Source organism: Trematomus bernacchii, unplaced genomic scaffold (genome assembly GCF_902827165.1).
Source record: "Trematomus bernacchii unplaced genomic scaffold, fTreBer1.1, whole genome shotgun sequence".
In the NCBI taxonomy this organism is placed as follows: domain Eukaryota; kingdom Metazoa; phylum Chordata; class Actinopteri; order Perciformes; family Nototheniidae; genus Trematomus; species Trematomus bernacchii.
In genome coordinates this window covers 5376555-5399219 of record NW_022987656.1, presented here as the reverse complement: position 1 = coordinate 5399219, position 22665 = coordinate 5376555, and the positions used below count along the sequence as shown (strand labels likewise).

At 40.5% G+C, this 22665-nt stretch overlaps 1 protein-coding gene across 2 annotated transcripts; it reads right to left on the bottom strand.

The window, feature by feature from the left end:
• Window positions 1-6557: 6557 nt before the first annotated feature.
• LOC117486671 (F-box only protein 33) lies at window positions 6558-22112 on the bottom strand. 2 transcript variants are annotated; one of them, XR_004556303.1, is made up of 7 exons: window positions 21568-22112; window positions 17982-18092; window positions 17132-17292; window positions 16323-16531; window positions 15807-16104; window positions 12486-14627; window positions 6558-12419 (listed from the first exon to the last, which is right to left on the bottom strand). XR_004556303.1 is itself a non-coding variant. In XM_034135179.1 (6 exons), exons 1-6 carry the CDS (start codon window positions 21999-22001, stop codon window positions 14371-14373), a joined length of 1470 nt encoding a protein of 489 aa, XP_033991070.1. In that variant the 5' UTR covers window positions 22002-22112; the 3' UTR covers window positions 6558-14370. The 2 variants fall into 2 exon arrangements, 1 of the variants encoding a protein (XP_033991070.1); XM_034135179.1 differs by having other exon boundaries at window positions 6558-14627.
• Window positions 22113-22665: the final 553 nt, after the last annotated feature.

Here is a 22665-nt window from a genome sequence, read left to right as displayed (position 1 = left end):
AATTATATTGCTGTGTAGTTGTACATTTCACCAAGGGACAAGGGATCAATAAATGCATTTTGAGAAGTTATGCTAAGAGAAAAATGGTTAGAATAAGCTTGACATTTCAAGATGAAAGGTTAAGTTTTAATAATATAAACTCATACTCCATAATATTACTTTGATGAGTTGCAACTGTGCAAACATATTAAACAGTAATTACTAACTAGAGAATGCAATTCCTGAAGAAATTGCTAGTGGGAATGCTTTATGCTGAAAAGCTGACGCTGAATTGCTATGCTGAAATGTAATGTGTAAGAAGAAATTGAAGAATTTAGATTGAAATTATACATGAACACTGGGGGCTTGAATGTGTGATGAGAGTAAGTAAAAAGGCTTGGAAAAGCAGCAGAATAAAAACTAACTTGATGGCGAATGATCTGTCGCCATGGCAATGGCATTTGATGACACCCCACAATACGCTTAGATGTGTGGATGGCTGTATCGTTACCAAACCTGTGAAGTTTTGGGCCGTTTGGAGCATTTTCACTGAAGTTATGAGAAAACCGTGTTTCATGGCGAGCCTTGTGTTACCATGGCAACAGCATTTGAAGAAATCTCAAAACTCTCACGTAGATGTCGTCACGGCTGGACTGTTAGCACACATGTGAAGTTTGAGCACTTTTTGAACATTTTCATAGGAGTTAATGTAAAGCGACATCGTCTTTTATGGCGAGGGATGCGTTTCCATGGAAACGGCATATGGTGAGATCTCAGATTTGCCGTAGAGCTGTTGAGGCATGGACCGGTGATATACAAGTGAAGATTGGGGGACGATTGGACCGTGTCCATTGGACTTACAGCGACATCGTGTTTCATGGCGAGTTGTCTGTCGCCATGGCAACAGCATTTGATGACACCCCATAATACGCTTAGATGCGTTGATGGCTGCATGGTTACCAAACCTGTGAAGTTTTGGGCCATTTGGAGCATTTTCACTGAAGTTATGAGAAAACCGTGTTTCATGGCGAGCATTGTGTTGCCATGGCAACGGCATTTGAAGAAATCTCAAAACTGTCCCGTAGATGTCTTCACGGCTGGACTGTTAGCACACATGCGAAGTTTGAGCACTTTTTGAACATTTTCATAGGAGTTAATGTATAGCGACATCGTCTTTTATGGTGAGGGATGCGTTTCCATGGAAACGGCATATGATGACACCCCATAATTGACGTAGAGCTGTTGAGGGCAGGACCATTAACCATTATCTGAAGTCTGCTGCTCTGAGCATGTCAGTTGGAGTTATGACATCATCGTGTTCCATGACACAGGTGTTTATATTTGAGCTAACGAGCTCTGTAGAGATCAAAGGTTTGCATTGTTCTGAATGAGAGATAAACCTCTTACATGTGAAAGTTTTGTGGAAGAACCATAACAGATATCTGTGAAATTTCAAAACGTGAAGCATGTCAAGGAAGTTGAGTATCTGAAGTGTGCTTTTTGTGTACTTTCGGGTTAATAATGTGGCCTTTTTGGCAGTTTAACTAAAGGTGTGCGGCTGCTGCTGTGAGGAAATATCAGCCTGAAATTACAATGAGTTTTAATGGAGACATGTTGAAAGTTTTTGTCACTTCATGTCCTCAAGAGGCATTTTGTTTAATTATTTTTGCTTAATTATTTGTCATTTTTCAAGCTACGAGATGTTTTCCTACGTTTGTCATGAAAAATTATGTCTCAGGAATGTAGGGTTTGGGAATTATGGCAGTTTAAAAAAAAAATATGAAGGCAAATTTCAAGATTTCCTACCCTCTAGCTGTGACATCACACACTCTAGTTAATGTTAAAATCTGAAGAAAGCCTCTTTACCAAGGTCTGAACAATGTTTAATATCTCTAAAAGTAAGAATCAGATTTAAAAGTTGTGTTACACGAATAATGTCAGAAAGATGTGTAACATTTTAAAGTTGGAATGAGGTTTCTGAGTGAAAGTATGAATGAACAGTTAGCAGTTGAAGTCGCATGAAGATTGTTCAAGTCTGAAGATTTTCTCCATTGACTTCAATGGTTAAAAATGTGATGAATTATGGGATATATCTTGGGAATTATGAAAGTTATGAATGAGAAAAGTAATAGCAATCGATTCCCGACCAAGCTGAACGTTTTGATGTTTGAACGGAGTTTCTGCGATGTGGAATGTGGGAGAAGAAGACCAGCAAAATAACGGGTGGAATAATAAGAATAAAGAATTTTGTGCGTAGAAGAACATATAGTTGGAATGCTGTTAACAGCATTCCCACTAAATAATTCCTCCCTATTGTCGGACACACCCCAATGAAGTTGAGCAAGTCTTTATAATTAATCAACATTCTGCTGTCACCCTGTGTATTGTTTGTTCATCGCAACAATGTGGTATTGCTCCAGATTAATTACATAACACCATCATCTGATTACCCAAATGTGAAATAAAGCTCTTTGTCAGAGCTATAAACAAAGCAGAACACAGAACAAAATGAGCAGTGAGCATTTTTCTAATGTTGTGGTCAAGATGAGTGACACATATTTATATCTTTACTGCTATAATTAATAAAAGCAAAAGAAGGAAAAGCCTTTTTGTCATATTATTTCAATATAATTCTGCCATTTACTCAAAATGACATATTTTTAAAACCAAAAAATGATTAATTGGGAAGGTAAGCACTTGAGGTACCTGTCTTCTCCTAATATTTCCTAGTATGTCTTATATTTTTACAATATCTTACATTTCTACTGATGTAAAGAGCACAGGAAATCCCATCATTCCTCCTGGTTTGGTGCTTTCAGTATCTCTTAATCCTCTCATCATTATCCAGCACGTTTCTCTGCATTTCCCATCGCTGTGTTGTCATGGTGACAGTGGTTGAAGCTCATTTACAAGTGTTTCATGTTGCCCTCTCACTAGGGATGCCCTGCACTGCAGAGCTGTTTCCACTCCCTTCCTGTGAGGAGAGCTGATATTTGATGTTCCCTCCTCAACCGCCCTTCCTCGAATGGAGTTACATTTCAGACATATACATATAAGGTATTGTACATTTTAAATGCACTACATCTCCCTGAACAACATTGCAACATTTCTAAACCCCAGGAGGTTACAGAATCTTATAAGCATCATAATCCAGGTCTGAAAAGCCAATGCAGAACTGATTTAAATCTGCATTCACTCCGATATGCAGCAGGGGGCGTCAGATTTGATAGAAGTCTATGAAAAAATCCTCTTCTTATTGGTGCGAATGCTGTTTACAGCATTCCAATATAGTTCTTCGAATCTTTAATCTTCTTATTATTATTATTTCAACCAATAGTTTGGCTCTCAATAACTTCAGCATACTTTCAGCTACAGAAACCATTCAAATATCAAACTATTCAGCCTTTTCAGCACATGATGGGAAACTTTCAACTTTTTCAAAATATTTTATACTTTTTGAAATATTCAGCTTTTTAAACTCTTTTTTTAACATGTAACTCAATGGGAGGAACCTTAAAATCCTCTTCTACCTACACCTTGCGCCAAATGCTTCTCCTACCACATTCATTCCAACTTTAAAATGATCACAAGACCTTCAGCTATAAAACTTGTTCTTCAGATTTGTCATATCTTTTACACTTTTTGAGATATTTAACTTAGTTTGGAGCTTGGTAAAGAGGCCTTCTTCAGATGTTAACATGAATGTGTATTGCGCAGCTCGTTAAGGCTTATGCTGCGTTCACAGTCACACCGGACGCGATGCGAATATTCGCTTCGCTCTAATCGCTCCTATCGCATCGCTCTAAACGCTGACGTTTCACCGCGGCTGTCAGCTGTGTTTACTCGCATCATTCAAACAAGACGCGGGGGCTACAACTACAACAAAATGAACATATTTTACCGTGATTAAATTGTAATACACGTTTCTAAATGATGCCGAAGTAACAACATACTGATATCGGTTAGTAAAAACCATGAATTATTGCTTTGACAAGTCTGCAGACAAGACGGCAGGCGAAAAACCTTTTAAAATGCTTGTTTTCTGAATGAAGATCGGGTCGACCAGGCTAAGCTAACGTTGTATATGCTCATTCCACACTCATAACAACGGCCTACAGACATAAATAAAGCAGCGACTGTATTCGCCATGACACAGACAGTCTGTGGTTTGTACTTGTTTAACTTTTGTTTAGTTTCTGAACAGATATGAGGAGCTGTGAGCTCTGTGTGCTAACTGCTAACAGCTAACGGCTGATGTTGTATGGTTGAACGTCAGTGACGGCAGGCTGAGATCCTCACCGCTGATTGGCTTCCGCGAGAACGCGTCACGTGAATTTGACGCTCGAGTTGAAAAAATTGAACTCTCGCGTTTAACGCGGCACCGTTCAATCGCCTCAATCGCGTGATTCGCGCCGCGTCCACCGCTTCATGCGCGCCGTCGGAGCGAATTCGCGTCTCTGCATTGACTTTACATGTAATCGCGCCGCCCCCAAACATCGCATCGCGTCCGGTGTGAACGCAGCATTAGAGTGCGTGATGTCACAGCTAGAGTGGAGGACAGCTTGAAATTCGCCTTACATTTTCTTTTTTTAACTGCCATAAGTCCCAAACCCTACACTCCTTGGACATCATTTTTTGTGAAAAACATAGGAAAACCTCTCCTACGTTGAACAATTAAAATAATTTTTTTTTTTTTAATTAAACAAAATGCCTCCTGAGGGCATGAAGTGACAACAACTTTCAACATGTCACCATTAAGGCCCATTAATCGAGTCTGATCTGTCCTCAGAGCAGCAGCTGCACACCTTTAGTAAATCTGCCAAAAATGCCACATTATGGACCCGAAAGTACACAAAAAGCAGATTCCGACGCTCCTCATGGTCCTGACATCCTCCACGCGTTGACATTTTACGAAAGCAGCTACCATTTTTAAACTATAGTTAGAAATGTAAGAGGTTTATTTCTCATTCAGAACAATGGAAAGGCTCTCCTTTCACAGCACATCTCCATGGAAACCTTTGATCTCTGGGCTCACGTACGCAGATGTTTGATAACGTCGTCACCATGGTAACCTTTGATCTCTGGGCTTACACACACAGGTGTTTGTAAACATTCATTCACTACTACTTACATTTAATATCTAACTCCTTCAGCCTACTTTCAGCTGCAGAAACCATTCAACTATTACATTATTCAGCTATTTCAGGACATTGAGGCTATACATTTAGTTATTTATACCTTTTTTAAACCTTTTCTTTTAAATATTAAGCTTCTTCACTATTTTCCTACTCTTCCAGTTTAACATTTCACTTTCAAGTTTTCAACAAAGTCATTGATTTTGATTCAAAACATTTCATTTTTCTGAATTTCTCCGCTAACACACTTACTTGGTTTTTGTAGCTAAAAACAGCTACAGAGACCATTCAACTAATAAAATATTCAGCTTTTTCAGCTAAATTCAGCAACAAGTGTACACAGTTTACAGCATTCACACACATTTTCAGCAGGAAATACATTTTCTAGTTTCAAGTCTTCTTCAATACAGCATGATGCTCATTTAGCAGATTATGTTCCCATGTTGAGTCAAATTTAAAATACAGCAGGATATGCTCTATGGTTATCACTCCTTTTCATTGAGAAGAGCTCATATTCTGTTACATCGGTTTCTTTAACCATAAATACATACAGGTTAAATTGGTGCATATTCAATGCACCCTCTAAACAAAACAGTGACATTTTTTAACCCCAGAAAGTATTGGAATTTTATAAACATATGCCAAGCAGCAACCTCAAGGTCATAGATAAGCCTTCTTCATACAGTGATTTCTACTGATCTGGATTTAAAAGTGAAGCTAATGTGGAAATTCTTTCTAATTTGAGTACTTCTCATTAGATTTGTTACCCAACTTAAAGGTCAAATATTATGCAAAATCCACTTTTTCATGTCTTTTATACATAAACATGTGTCCCCTCTGTGTAGGGAGATTCTGAAAGTTTCAGGAAAAAAGATTCCCTCTCTTTTTGTCCTGATCCATTTATATAAAAAACCTGTCTGAAAATGAGCTGATCAGATTTTGGCCACTTTGTGATGTCATAATGTTTTTTTGGGTTGTGTAACCATTAGCCAAAATCTCCTCCTAGAGCACCATTGTGTTCTTTTTAACCAAATCTCTCTGACGGGCGTGGGGAGTGGCTCCTTATTTTCACCTAAAGTAACAGACACAGAATCAGCACTTTTGAAACAGGACTGAAACAGAGATGGGATGCTACAATGCATGATCTGTTTGGTACATGTTTTGTATATAACTGAGACCTATAATATATTGATGAAAAAGAGTATAATAGGGGACCTTTAACACTTCCCTGTCAAGTTTATGGTCTCAGACTCTAGTTTAAGTTTTTGAATACAGCATGATGTTCTTTTTGTAAAATATGCAAAAAGTAAAATAGATCATTAATCAGGGTATGCTTTAGGGCAGGTCTACACTGTGATTGACAGGTCTACCACAGTATTCTTAGGACAAGGGCTGATGGAGCTGAAGCTGGAAACAGGAAATAAATAACACAATGGAAACAAATAACTTTGTAATGCTTTTATTAATTGACTAAAAGAAGAGAAGCATTCATTCAACATTAATTCAAATCAACATTCGGCAGGTTGACCCCTCAAGTGTACACCTTGTAAAGAGGTTTTACATGGAGGTTTGTAACGTCCCCTCCCTTTTCTCAAAAACACAACCATGGATCAACACTGTTCACTAAGATAAAATCTGTCCTCTCAGCTGGAGAGGACTCTTTCCCTGCAGATTAAAAAAAAAAAAAACAGCTGGAAAGGTTTCAAATCCGGGTTTTATATTAGTCTACATTTAATTAATCAAGAGCGGTTTCACAGGCATAGATTAAGCCAAGTTCTCAACTAAAACATTCTCTTATGTGGACAAACAGTTTTTTGGAGTGGAAACTTCCTTGGCTGGTCTTAATCCATGCCATTAATAATACAGATCAGATTAGGCCATTTAAGAAACAAAAAGGTATTTAAAATGTGCTCCGTGTGATTTGAAATCTGGTCCAGCTGTGTTTGGGTTACGTCTGGTTCCCTACTTACAGAAATAAGGTACTGCTATGTGCTCACTTTAACAAACAAACACAATCACACAGGAACATAACGCTCAGAATATTCAACATTAAGGATGGTAAAACCATTTTTCCCGCATAAAACACACGATAACATAGCTTCTGATTTACAAAGTCTGTGTGATCTTTATAATATACTTCATGTTCATAAATTGAACCCGGACATGTGTTGCATAAGTATACCACGGTAATGCATTGTTGATACCTAATACAAATATGCACTGTGTGAGTTAATATATATATCTATTTATATAGTTTATATTTCTTCCTCTATGGTTTTCTAAAGACGCAGCCGGGCGCTGTCAGCACTGCTCGTGCCCCTTTGTGGCCACTAGTAAGACTGCTGTTATTGCAAACTGTCCTGATTTTAAACAAATGCACAACATTCGTACCACGATAAAACTGGGGCCGTCTAGCTGGTCTCACAGAGACCAAGAGTGAGCCCGCCGTCACCGCTGCTGTCGCTGGGCTGGCTGACCAGAATCAAAAACAAAAAATAAAGATCTTAAAACTAAATGATAAGATTTCAGAAATCATCATAAGGCCAAGTATTGTCATTGTAAGTTCTTAATAGTTCATTTCTACTGCGTGACAGTGAGAGAAAGAAAGAAAAACAAACAAAATAATAGAGAAGCGTGTGGATTATATGCATTCCTCTTGCATAGTTGTGCGGCTGGCCTGCCTGCCGGGCTAATTGGGAGGTTTGGCTCTCCAGACTTGACAAGAAAGACTTTGTTTAGAGGCCAGAAACATCGGAGCCACAGTAGCTGAGATCTAAACGAAGATAGTTGGCTGACACTGAGCATGAATATCTATCAGTTCCTTGATGCAGCCGGGCGCTTACACAGACCCCCGGGGGTGTGCGCCGCGGCGACTGACAGGAGTTTGGCCGGGTTATGCTATCAGTGCCGTTTTGTTGTTTCTTCTCTAGAAATAAAATGTGGCAAGTAAAGCCTTTCTGCTCTGTGTGAACCTCCCCTCCGCTGAGATATTATACATACCTACATCTGTTATTCTATACCAGTGCAATGCACATCCAGTGTTTTTCCTCCCAAGTAACAGAAACATGCATCAGGATGTTTTCTCACATTCCTGCCTGAGTCCAGCCCTGTGTGAGCCTATTCAAAGTCTTGCATGTAATGGTAGTAGTCTATGGTGTTAGGTAAAAACACAAGAAATACCCGTCTGAAATCTCACATTGTGATGAGGACGCCCGGTCTCCTAATCCTGTCACTGTTTTAGGCCTTGAACCATCTAAACTAGCTCTTTTCCATCTATTTAAGTGTCAAAAACACTGCAAACGTCCCGAGAGTCGACATTATAAAACTCAAGTTGGCATTGAGTCTGAGCGGTGAGCCCGTTTAGACTGATGCAGATCTGACACAGTCTGTTGCTTTGGTACTAAAATAACACACTCTTGTTTGTTTCGATAGGATTTGTATTGGTGAGTAAGTGTCCGACCCAACTCCAGGACAGATGTACCCAGATCCCTGTTTCCCCTACAGCTCTGCCATCACATCAGGCTATATTTCTCTATGAATGCATATTAAAGGGCATGGAAAAAACCAACATGTCAAAAGGGGTCAGCTTGAACGGGCATTGATGTACAGTAACTGCTGGTAATGGTCTCCTGTATAACCGGCATCTCATTTCTAGCCGTAAAACCATCTTTTTTGTGGCAGAACTCGTTAAAGGTAAGGCTCCATCAGTCTTCCTGTGTACACACAGTATAGTTTGGCCATACACAAACCTCTGTCTGCACATGATGTATAAATAATTCCCAGACACCAGGTGTTTTCACACTTCCCCTTTCCGTATTGCGATGTACTTTACTCTAGATGGTTGATTTAATGTGTTAAAGAGAAGAAGAGTCCATTAACTGTATTTAGCACAGTCGTATGGTATGTTTCTAACACTTGTAACTTTTTGTGTGCCAGACACAAAAAAGACCCAGAAATGGTTTCAGCAGAAAGCGCGTTAGAACCACGGTAAACCTTTAGAGAGTCCTCCACTCTGCTCAGACCAGCTGGTAATCTGGTGTGTAGTCAACACCATCTGCGTCTTGTAACCCTTAAAAAAAACAGAGCTCTAAATTAAAATAAAAAAATAATATTTATATAGATTCTTAGTTTTCACGCAGACGTACACTGTTTGCAAGTCTGACGGCCTGAGCGACCCCTGCATGGAATGTCCCATTCCCTGGCTGATTTCTAGCAGCAAATCACGTTACAGCTCCGCAAGCCTGGCGCCAAAAACCTTTCCATCAAGTATGACCTTGGACACAGGCAACACATCAGATCAGAACGCTGGCCTGTGTCCCAGCTGGTGAAGCTACAATGAAATCTGTCAGAAAGTAGCTCCAGGAAGCATGGAAGGGAGTGTTTAGTCCCTGAAGTGTTCAGAGATGACCCCGTCCTCCTACATTCGCTCACAGTGAAAACAAAGAGAGGAGTATAAGCCTTACATACGGCACTGGACTTCAAGGCCTCTCTTTGCTATATGCAGTGTAGACCCAAAATCCCAAGATAGGAATTGGCCACTAGAAGTTGAACTAGCACAACGTTGGCCAGGTCCGCTTTGGTCTCTTTTCACACTGTTGTGACCTGGTCCAGCACAGTATAGTCTATCCACAGATTGGTATAAGTTAGTAGACTAGGAGCCACTGAGAGTGAGGAGAAAGAAGGAGAATACTGGACCAGCCTCCTGTGTGTGTTTGGGCACTTCAGATAGACTTGTGTCTGTTTGTTCCACTCTGGTCTTTGGCAGCTTTAAAAACACATCAAGGTATTGAGAACAGATCCAGAGACTCCTACGGTCCATACAAGTGAGATCAAAGGCCTGAGCTATCGTGACCTTCCCACCTCTTCCTCCCACTCTTATTGAAAGCCGATTGTACCCTGAGAACGAACGATGCCGTTTCCTGCCGTGATAAGACTACACTCCTGAACGTGAGCAAGCCCTCCCCTTGTACATACACTCGGTATCCATGCTGAAACGTATTTCTACTTGAAAGTTAGATGAAAAGCGCAAGAAATACAGGCACACTCCAAACACTAGCTATTGTAGCTTCTAATGCTGCGTTTCCTTAAGCTAACAATCACAGCAACGACTACAAACGACACAAAGCTGATAACTTGGAGAGCAGAGGTTTGAAAAGCACTCGCACTCTGGAAGCTTTCAGGCACACACTGCTTAATGTTAATATGTGAGGGATGACAAAAATGGACCAGGGATTTTTTTGCATATGGTAGCTTAAAATGCTATCCCATACTGTGACCAATTTTGCCAGTATTAAGTTGTTCAGCATAATTTTGGTTTTGGTGAAGAAAAACAGTAGGAAAGGTTGTTTTGCGATCCCTTCTGCTCCCACACACATCATACATAGTGTTTATCTCAGCAACTCTGTGATTTGGGAATATTTCTACATTGCAATTGTCAAAACGTTAACTTTTGATAGAGAATATGTACTGGCGCCTGCTTATAGAAATACTTTTTCTCTCGAAAGTGTTAAGAAGTTAAATGTATTTCAATTGGGAATATTATTCCTATAAAGATGTTTCTTTTTCCGTTGAATCTGAGAGAAACCACAGACCATTTGTTTTAACATGTGGGGACTTAAGACTTAAGGATCCATAAGAGGAAGCGCACACAGAAGGTGAGGCTGGTGTTTGTAAAATCCTCTTTTTTCGTACATTTCTATTTCACCAGCTCAATTCTAGTTTGAAATGACATTCTACTGTTGCAGTGTTTCCCTTCTTATCAGGTGATGCCTATACACAATACAAACAGCTTGAATCTCTCACATGAAGGAGCGATGTAGAGTTCTAAAAAACTACACGAGAGGAAACATCCAAGGAAGGGAGGAAGAGAAAAAATATTTGAAAACATGTTCAGTCTGAAAGTGTTATGTTGGCATTGCTCTCCCCTCTGAGTGCTCTATATACAGCCTTTAAAAGAAACTCTTGGTACCAGAGTGCATTTGTCCTGAGATATGGACCAAGGAGAGATTATCACCGTAGAACCATTGATAACAGATGACCTAACATTTGGTAAACACAGCCCAACCACCACTGCAATCCAATTCATTCCGAACCAAGCAAAGTGCTGGCACACTGTATAACTCAGGATCCATATCAGTCTATGAAAAGAAACGCACTTCAACCTTGTAAACTACAGACCTGGATATGGACCTTCACAGTCTCTGATGCCATTGCCCCGACTTCTAAAGTGCTGTGGTGTGCAAAACAAGCTAGCTGACGCCATTCTGGGAGGCTAACTTTTCAAGCGATGGCTAGTTGACGGCACTTACTTGTGAAAGTTAGGCGCTCTACTGCCCGACCCAACTCTTTACATGCTGAGATCCGAACTCAAGTTCAAGAAATACCCTATTAAGATTTAAGTACAACAGCAATTATATCCAGATGGAACAGAGTTATCCACTGGTTGTACAATAAGGAAGATATGTGGTTGGTAGAGCCCGGCTTAAGGGCTGACCATGGCATGGTTGAACTTCAAGAGCCTGAATAACATTTATTTTGTTTGTTAGAACAGAGGCATCTCACTCTTCCCAAAAGATAGAATCCGACGATTCAAGCGACTCATGCCCAATATCCCTTGTGCCAGGCCAAAGGTATTTCACCCCGGAAAACGGACTACATTCAGTTTCAGACATTATTCGGGCCCAGCAGGTCACTCCCTTTCCCCCACAACATCTCCTGGAGTTATCATAAAACATGTGCAATGAGCAGACTGCCATTCTTTAGTCAACCTTAATCTTTGAAAACAAATGTATGATAAGGTTCGCTGATCCCTGCCAACCGAGGTGGGGCGAGGGATTAAAAGATGGCAAGATAAACAACATCATCAATAACAACAACATCTGTATCCAGAAAACAAGGGGGCTGTTTCCAAGGCAACTGTGAATCGAAAAGGAGATTCAAATAAAAATAACGACAGTATCTAACGCTTAATGATTGTTTCACACACACCCTACTCATCACTGCAGCGGTCCTGGTCATAGTGATGTTAAAAGCCTACCTGAGACTGACAAAATATGTTTCACCACAGAAATACGGCATAAACCAAAACCTTGTTGTGCTGTAGGTGCCGCGGAAAAAATATTCCGCCACTGCCATTGGAACCCACGGTATCCAAATGCTGGCTGCCATTGGAACCTAGGATATTGAAATGCTGGAAACCATTGGAACCTAAAATATCCACATTTTGGCTGCCTTTGGAACCTAGGATATTGAAATGCTGGAAACCATTGGAACCTAAAATATCCAAATAATGGCTGCCTTTGGAACCTAGGATATTGAAATGCTGGAAACCATTGGAACCTAAAATATCCAAATAATGGCTGCCTTTGGAACCTGGGATATCCCAACGCTGGCTGCCATGACTCATACAATATCCAAATGCTGGCTGCCATTGGAACCTAAGATATCGAAATGCTGGCTGCCATTGGAACCTAAGATATCGAAATGCTGGCTGCCATTGGATCGTACGATTTCCAAATGCGTTATTCAGCAGCAATGACTATTGTGGCAAGATAAAGCACATTTCTGAAGAAAGTATAGCTTTACAGTAGGCCTTGAAATAAAAGGGCAGACTGGCTAACAGAGTTAAGTTACATTCAGTGCCTCCTTAACTTTTCCCTGTTCTTATTCATGAAATGTTTTACACCAGAAGAAGAAAAACCTACTGCTAGTTTCTGCCAAAAGACTCGTAGCATACTTGCAAAGCCTCCGTTTGGTACTCAGGGAAGTCGTGCCTTCAGAGTACTGGTTTTAGACTTTGGAAGGAGTCTAAGATTTTAAAATATATATTTATTCATGGCATAATGAAATGAAGACCTACTTTCTCTTCCGGATTATGCAGGTTGTCTAATCTCAGAGTCCTTCATGTTGTGATGCACACTTCCTTTCTTCTATTTAAACTGGTATTTCACATTTGAATATTCTGTAACCAGTGATACCCGTCAGTAAGTCTTGACCTAAAGCGACCAAAGGTAGAAGAAGATGAAAGATTGCACTAGCTTACTACAGATCCAACAAAGTGGGGGACTTTGTTTTGATGTGGGTGGATTTTATAGTTGCACTCTGAATGTCTGTCGGAAGAAGAGGCTCTCCATTTGATTCACTAGCAAGGTTTCTCAAAAAGTCGGCAAGTGGGGAGTGTGTTGGCTAAAAGTATGTAACAATATTCTCTAATACACCATTGGTAAGGGGCTCTAAATCCTTGATAAAACCATTTACATATATCAGGGTCATAGTATCGCAGTGGATATTCCTACCTTGCTGCGAAGGCTCAATCTAGCTCGACAAGTGAACTAGGTGCTCTTTGTGAGCAACAGAAGAAGCAGCTACGGATGCGTTATCAAGGAAGTGATTGAGTGGTTAGCTTACAAACTCTAACCTTTGCTCTGCATTGGTATGTCAGTCTGCTCCACTCTAGTAAAGGGTTTTAAATGAAAGACGGAAAAAAAGAAAACACGTTCACACCCAAAACACTCCCCCAATAAATCCCACCGGCCCATCACTCAACCTGCCTGTCCTGTCCTAGCTGTGAGCAGGATAATAATAATAATATATCTGTATTTAAATACACACAAAGCCTATACAGGCAAGGGAACCACCACACAGGAAAAACAAGATTATACACAGAGCGGGGAGCGATGAGAAACAGTCAACAAAAAAAATAAAGAAAATAAAAACATCATACAGAGAGGCTCTGGAGGTTTTTAAGGTGAAATAGAAACATTGAGCTATGAATACTTGTCTATCAAGACCAGACCAGATTGAGCATTTGGAGCTGCAGTAACCCATTTTTGCAGACAAAAAGGGTTTATGATTCAAGTCTTGTATATGGTCCAGGGCCAGAGATTGGTTTGCCTTTAAACTAAATAAATATCACGTTTTATTAGAATAACCACTTTTAAAGGGATATTGTTGAATATTTAAAACATCAAAGATTGATGATCTGTTTTCCCCAAGTCACTGGCTGACTAAATAATCAAAGAGACAAAGCACCTTAAAAGGGAATAGTTTTGAAAATGGTAGGACTTGATGGTGTGCTAAAAACCCTGTGAAAAGAAACACAAAGAATAAAACTATAATAAAAACAATCCTTTAAATGTAATTCACGGATTGTTTTAAGATCCAGTTTACATTTCTCCCTGCTTTGGGGACCGATTCAGAGGTGTGTTTGGTCTGGCCTGGTCTTGACACGGTATAGGCTGTGATGTGTTGGCCCTGCCTACATGCCCATGCTGAAGGCGAGCAGCTCGCGGTGGAAGTGCTGGGTGGGTTCGGACAAAACCAGGCTGGAGGGGTGCCACCCGCGGCCGAGGCCCAGAGAGACCTCCTTCACCAGGTTGTGGACCGGATCGCCCTCCATGCACACGGACTGGTCCGGGTCGAAGTCGATGCTCTCCTCGGAGACGGTCAGGACGCGAAGGCTGGAGCCCCGCAGCCGAGAGATGGCCACCAGGTTATGGGACCAAATAGTGTAACCTACGGAGAGAGATATTTGTCAGGGAGGTTGGACTAAGTTTGCCAATATTATGGATAAATAATTGTTTTAAAGATTTATAGATGTCATCACTGCACAACTCTATACTCAACCTAGCAAGGGGTACAAACTATAACATAATAGTGATGACTGATATAATCGTTCCACATTCACAGTGATTAGGATTTGGTAATCTTTTGTTAATTTTATCTTCTTTATTTCACATTGCTGCAAAAATGAATCAATGAAAAAATTCGAGACAAACACAATGGCTGTAAAACGGCATATGAAGACAAATTAGAGTATAAATATAAATCACAATGTCTAGACCAACTGTTTTGTAGAATTTGAACACTTTTAACAATAAGCAAATCTTTTTCATGTTCAAGACTGTTATCCCAAACACGATATGCAATCCATAAAACTCTCAAAAGTCTCATTAATTAGTGAACAATGGATAACATTATGTGTTGTGGTAAAGATGTCTTGCATAGAACAAAACCACAAATTATAAACTCTGCGTTGGTCCTCAGCATGTTTATTTTTCTCATTTTTCTTTTGCTGTCAGCAACTTCACTCTTTGGTTCACTCTCACTCTATTAAGTTTCCAAACATAGCAGGAAGCGGTTTTCAGTGAAAATGAAACTGTAGAAAAAAAAACCCAAGAAAGCCAAAGTTAGAGACTAACAGGAACATAGCATTTAGCAGCTAATGAGCTTATCGTTTTTCCTAAAGGAGCTCGGGGTGAGCAAATTGAGCAAATAGAAGGGGGAATAGTGGAAATAAATCAATCTCAAAACTTCAGATGAATGCTTATGCATTTCTTTATCTACTGGATAAACTATTTCTTTAGCTTTGTAAGCCTTTCATAAGCACCAACCAAAAAGATTCTTGCTCTCAAGCTTCAGTCTGACAGCAACATCCAGCTCATACCAGCCGATACACTCAAAGAGATTTCATTTTCCCTCTTTGTAATGATACTTTCCATCCAAAAAACACGGCTGAAAGCAGCTTCTGGTGGTATGTTTACATATTTTCAACTGGAAGGGCTCATGGCGGGCGCACAAAAAAGGTGAAGCAGCTCTTTTTCTGGAAGTTGCTTCACGCAAAAAGGACAAAGGCTCTCGAAATTGAAACACTATGTGGATACAGGGACCTCATGTAAAACAAGCCAAACTCACCATGTATCACCAGTACAGCCAGCTGAGTACATCTCCATGCCAACAGGACCAAGGGGTCTTCGTTCCGATTGATGCTGAGGTCGGGGAAGTCGGGGTCGTCCCTCAGGAGCAGGAAGTGAGTCAGTGTTTTTTTGTACTGCTGAGTGATGAGCTCCAAGGTGCCGTCGGTCACCAGTGTGCTGTAACTGTCCAGGTGGAGGCGCTCGAGAGGGAGGCTGGGCTTCAGGACTCGGAGGAGCTCGGAGCTGTCGACCTCCAGGGCCATGAGGTACACTCGCAAGTTGGTGCTCGAACGAATCTGGGGAGGAGTAGGCAAACTTGAGTGGTGGTGTGCACATTTTTTTTTCTGTGTGGAGAAAACAGCTAGATGAGTCTGGTAAATTCAGAAAATGACATCCTATTACAGTCATGCAGCCTTTAAAACCAGGAAAAAACACTTATTACGGTATGAGAAATCTGAGTTGATATATATTGTCATATCCCGATATCGGGAAACAAAGAAACATCTTGCATTACCAGGGATTTCCAATCTTCCTCGGTAGCGGTCCCTTCCAGCGGTTTGAACTCCAGGGCGGCGCCGTTGAGCAGCAGGGACAGGCGGTGCAGTGGAATTCGGCGCGGAGATGCTAGCAGAGCGCAGAGTTCGGACGTCAAATCGGAGAAATCCAGAGCCAGAGAACGAAGATTAGACAGACGACTCAACTCTGAGGGTGAGATGAGGGGACCTGAGGGAGATTCAGGAGAGGGCAAAGGTTGAATAAACATAACACATTACTAATGAATATCTATGGCAGTATTTGACGGACTTGGACGTAAAAAATCAGTCCGAAAATGTTAAGTTATAATGTCCGGTGAAAATAATTCCACTAAGCACAATTTGAAGTATATTAAAATAGACAAGTCGGCACACAGACCTATATGTATGTTGGTCTGTTTACAAATAGTTTTTATTCCATTTTATTTTATATAAGAATATGAAGGCCTGAGTGAAACTCTTTGTTTTAAGTGTTACAACTTATTCATGTTTTTGAAAAGCCTACTGATGTTTTATTGGAAATACAAAATCGACATGCCTCGCTGGTGTAATTCTTTATATAGCCTTCCTATCAATTGTTTTCAAGCTTAATAACAAACACAGATAATATTTAACTGGAATATCTTGTTGGCAGCAATAGAATATTCCCGAACATGTAGAATGGCACTAAAACACTGTTCTATGAGAACAACTGCTAATAATTTAAATGAATACAATCGATTTGTTTTTATTTTATAACTGCATTTAAACTGTTACAGTCAAAGCCATCCAGAATGACACCAACACATACCCAGCTGGTGGTCCAGTAGGCTGAGGTGTCGCAGGGTCTCAGCTGAGGGGTTTGACAGACAGGCGAAGGAACAGGGAGTCACCAGACCCAGCATGAAGCTACAGGACAACCACCTCAGCTGCCTGCTGTTAGACAGCAGCTCCATGAACAACTGCTGGATTCTGCAGAGAGCACAGGGGAGGAGAATTAGCTCATACTCACTTTAGCAGCTGGATTACAGCTTCTTGACACCATAAAAGCAGTATATGCCCAAATAAAAGAACATGTGATTCTCCAGGTAAACCTTGTGGATGAAGAATTTAAAAAAGGGTCACTATATATTTGTGCCAAGTGAAAGATGTGCGGGTAGTCCTACAAAGCAGAACATAGAACGTATGAATCAACATGATATTTTCATGCGATGCCACCCACCTCACTACCACAGAGCTGCAAAACAAACCCTCACTGGCTGCTAGGAATAGGAAATACTGATGCGATAAGAGGAAAGGCAATTGAAATGCTGTGTGTTCTGCTCTAGATCAATGGGCTGTGAATGTTGAAAGGCCATTATAAGGAAACCCTATGTTATCTTTCTCATATTTGAGAGCACTAGCATGAACAATACTTCCGATTCGACCACATATTCTAACATTGTTCTAGGAGAAGTTGGCTTAGTGGATTATTTTAAAAATGTTACATCAGGATTTGCAATTCAATTTCAGTGTGTTTAGTTTAGTGTGTTGTGGTGTGGTGATGCCGGGAACCTGCTGACTGGATGATGACAAACTGTCCTATATATTTTGAAGATGTATTGTCAAAGGGAGGATATGATTTTTTTAGTTTGATTGCATGTGGCTATGCTCAGGCTTACTCATTGATCTTTTTATCCCCCTGGTGAATTTGGTGCAGGTTGGAGCTGTCCAATAGTCCCTCTTGCTGGAGAACGCAGGTGTCTCCATAAAGACTCAGCTTCCGCAGGTTTCTGGAGAAAGATAAAGAGCCAATGTCAGAAATGTAGGAAAAAAGGTTTTAATAATAGATGCACATATGCTTATATTAGGGATGCTCCGATCGCCGGAATCAGTATCGGCCGATCGGCCCCAAAGTTGGCGATCGGAGCATCCCTAAATAATACATTACAAACAGATGGGTTGATTTACCTCAGTATTCTGCCTTCTACATCAACAGGTAAGCAAGTGATATTCTTACCAAATAACAGCGTGCAATGATAGTCATTACTGAGACCCCTGAACTAAAGAAAAACAATGATGCATTTTGTAACTTGAGAAAATCACAAAAAGGATGGTCATTGTCATATGTTTGCCGAGTCAACATTTGTGAATGTTATCTTATGTAATTTGTGAATATGATTATATTAAAAGGAGTGCCAAAGGGATCCTGGGATATTGTAAACAGAAGCAACAGTAGTTACACTAGGATTCATGTTTAACCATTTCCTGTCCTTCACCAGCCTTCGCCTGGAACTGTAGTGATTTCCTGAAATGTATTCTAGCTTGGTTCTGTATATAAATGGATATTTGCTTATCATGCGAGAGCTTGCACTTTGCTGCACCTTCTGTCTAGAGACCTTTACATCCTGGTGCCCAAAATAGATGTGACATTATCTTTTGCAATATTGTCTGCTGCTTTATTATCTAATGCATCTGATTACATAATGTCTGTTATGGTTTTAAAAATGATGTTTAGAAGATAAAAGTTGTACATTGAGGGAAATAAGTGTGTGCAACAATGATGTAGGCTTGTACCTGTATGGTACAATGTTCATTATGTTAGATGTAGCCCACTTCCTGTAAATGAACAGAGGGCTAAGCTTCACAAAGAGCCTCTGCAGAAACCAACAGCAGTCTTATGTGCAGCTACTTAGTGTGCAAAACCACTAGTGATGTGTCGGTCGCGAACGAGCCGACTCTTTTGAACGGCTCTTTGGTACGAACGAGGGGAACCGAGTCCTACTTGGTGAGAGCCGTTCTTGTTATCGTTCAATCGTTGGTCCGCACTCACTGCCTGCCAAAATCCACTCGCCTTTTAAAAAGCTTGATTTTGTTCCCCAAACGTATTCTGTGAAGATCCGCCCCTACTCTGTTTGGTAGGTTTCAGCACGAGGAGTGAGATGGGGTGGGTCTTAACGGAATACGCGAGAGAGAGAAGTCATAACAAGTGGTACAGGACAGGTAGACAACGTGTTTTTCGGATGGAAAATGAGCCAAACGCGAAAACGCAGCAGCATTTGGATTCACTTCAACCAAAACCCAGTCAGTGATAAAGCGCACCATTTGTAAAGGCAAAATATCCTTTAAAGCAGGATCAACAAATAATCTCCATCGCCACTTAAAAACACACTACTAATATTAAGAGTTGCGTGAATTTCATTCAAGGCAAGGCAACTTTATTTACTTAACACATACAGAGGGTAAATTCAAAGTACATTCACTGACATGATGACATGGATATGGCGCCACCTTGTGTCATGTTTACAATGCCGATTATTGACATTAGGTCTGGCAATACAGTCAATCATTATCCTGGTGATTATTTTGCAGATAAACCTAGTAACCTTAAAAAAACGGCTCTTTTGAACGGCTCTTTTGAACGGCTCTTTGAAAGGAACGGAGCCATAAGATCCGGCTCCCTTCAAAGAGCCATAATTCCCATCACTAAAAACCACTAGTAAAGGAACAATGGGTTATCTATTCTCATTTTTTTTTTTTTTTACATGTTACAGTACCAAAAGAGTTGGACTGATGTTAGCTGAATGAAAAACTTCAGTATCCTCATATGATAACATGGATTCCTTAAGATACGGTGGGAAATGTATTTTAAAATGTATTTTGTTATATTTCTTAAATTACATTTCTATCAATATATCAAAATCCTTGACAAAGTATATGTCGCTGGTGATGGACTGTAATAAGTCGACTTGCCTTACAACCTGCGTGCAATTTGCCGTAGCCGTAATTGCCTTTCTGAAAGTACTAACAATAGCCAAGTTTGCTGTTTTGTTTTATTATTATTACACGTCCTTTTTGTGGAATTAGCTTGGAAGGATACCTGAAGTGACAGACAGTCAGTGTAGCCAACTTTTCCCAAAATGTCGGACTTTTGGAGCTAGCAATTTAAGCTACTTGCATTGGAAAAGAGTTGCAACATTTGGCTTGGTTTTTGGTTACGTTGGGACTTAATACAAAATGTTGAATAACATAATCTAGTCTGGCACATTTTCTCATAACATACTGCTAAAAATGCTCACTCGCCAAGTCAACATTTTGTATTGCTGGTGCGCTAATAGAAGTCTGGAACTAGGAAACTACACAGGACCTGCCGCAATATCTATTTTCTAGAGTTCTAGCAGTGTACTACAACATGCTACTTTAATGTACTAAATACTACGTTTCATGCCATGGCTTTCCTTTCTATACAAGAAATAAGCCAACTTTATTCTTTAGTACACAAAGTAAATGATACAAATCCTGTATCAACCAATGCAAAATTAGATGTACATATTCTAAAGAGGAAGTTTACTTTGTGAAACAAAATGATCCACTGATACAGTGCAGTATGACAACTGACATCCAGGTGTATTGAATGTTGATACTTTCCAGGATGAATGTGGGAAACAGGTCTTTTTTGTCAGTGTTTTTTTAATGGAAATTGTTGTTAGCTGTTCAATGAGGAGAAGTGTGACAACTGAAACGGTTTCAAGCCCCCTCAGCAGAACTAAGACATGGACTGCACAACATTGGATGAATGCTGTTTTGACACTACAAAGCAGAGAATAATAAAGAATGTGGGAGAAGGTATTATATAGAGGAGTTCTGCACTGAAACAGGAAACTTTTCCATTTAAATAAACATTTGACAGGAAACAACTTCCACAGCAGAAAGTGGCTAGAATGTAAGTACGCAGCACATAGGTGATTATATCCAACAGTATGTAACGACATTCCAGAGCTAAATATATACATATACACTGTATATGTGTGCTGATATCAGCACGTTACAGCCAACAAAGCCTTCTCTAGCCACCAGCAGTGCTGCATTGTATCTGCTGGTATGAAGACCCCAATGCAACGCAGAAAATAGAACTGGCAACAATAGAAACGCAGGCAAGCGTTTAAACGTCGTCACATATGCATACACCACAAATATGTCATTATGTAAAAGTAAAACTGTAAAGGAAAGACAAAGAAATGCCTCCTGTTGTATTGATAATGCCCTCAGAGACATTTAGCGTCGGATGCTAACTGCACTGCAAAGACATGACCCTATTACGTAACGGCTAATGTCAGGGTTTGTTTATAGCTAACTATGCTAGCTTGCTGCGACGCACCAAATACTACGGATTTAAAAAAAAGCAGAGGGTGTCATGGAAATTACAGACATTGAATACAAATAAACACTCAGAAAGTGATTTTAGAGCAAGTTTTTCTGTAACATTACCTGTTGTTACGGGTGCTGGAGAACACACATAACACCTGATCCAAGTAGGTGGCCATGGCGTCCCTCCATCGCTCGGAGAGCTGCGGGTCGCCGTCTGGCTGGTCCATCCTGGGGGGGGACGGGTCGTTGCTCAGGGGACTAAGGTAACCCTCCACCGGGGCAAGCTCCAGTTGCAGCTCCCGCACGAATGAACCGAACTTACGCATGAGGAACTCCAGCTTCGGGGTCTCCTCTGAGGTGGATCCGCCACCGTTACATCCACCACCTACCCGCAGCTTGAGCTCAGTCCACAGCGCGGGGTAGAAGAGACACTCCCTCCAGCGTGAGCACACGGACGAGGCCCGGAGCTTGTCTCGGTCGGACAGAAAGGAGAATATATGAACGATAAGCTCGCTGGGCAAAGCCATGGCTCCGATACCCTCACACAGAGCCATGGCAAGCAATAAAAGCTGCTTTGCGAGAACCAACCAGCTATAAAATAAATGGTACAACCGTTTTTAAAAATTGGTGCTTCTGCAGATAACAGCAACGCTTCTTCCTCTGGGTGAAAACAAGTCGTTTTTTCAGCGTTGCCTTCAATACTATTGGACCGTACCACCACTTTTCAATGAAGGGGAACAAAACAATCCTCACGCAGGTTACACAAATCCCCTTTGCCGCAAAAGTACCACTGTTTGTGAATTTTAACCTAAAGATATTATTTATTTAACAATATGACGGCTCTTGTGATTTAAAAATATTTTTTTTTGGTAACTAGTGACTGCATCGCAACGTTGTCAGTGAATGGTTTAGTCCTGAAGTGCTGTTATTTTTGCCATACTGCCATACCCCCGCGGGAGGGCGCTGTTTTGCTGCAGTAGAAAAACTCACACACGTGATATTTATTTTGGAATTGGTTGTATCAACACAGACACAACTCTTCTCCTTAATAATCAATGGATTACAACCTTTATATATACAGTCTATGATTACAACCCATCCAGGCTATGCACTCCACTTTAAACACGTATTACACAAGGTGGAAATAACCACAGCACAACAAAGTTAAAGTGATAACAGTTTGGCAGTCCTAACAAACTCCTATGCCTGATTGATTGA

Bases quoted from the DNA above. Each gene is read 5' to 3' on its own strand.
- LOC117486671 (XM_034135179.1), bottom strand. From the start codon at position 22,001: ATGGCTCTGTGTGAGGGTATCGGAGCCATGGCTTTGCCCAGCGAGCTT. The intron at 16,532-17,131 runs GTATGTGTTGGT...AATCTCCCTCAG, and splicing joins CCTACTGGACCACCAGCTGG to GTCCCCTCATCTCACCCTCA. The intron at 14,628-15,806 runs GTGAGTTTGGCT...CTCTCTCCGTAG, and splicing joins GGCTGTACTGGTGATACATG to GTTACACTATTTGGTCCCAT.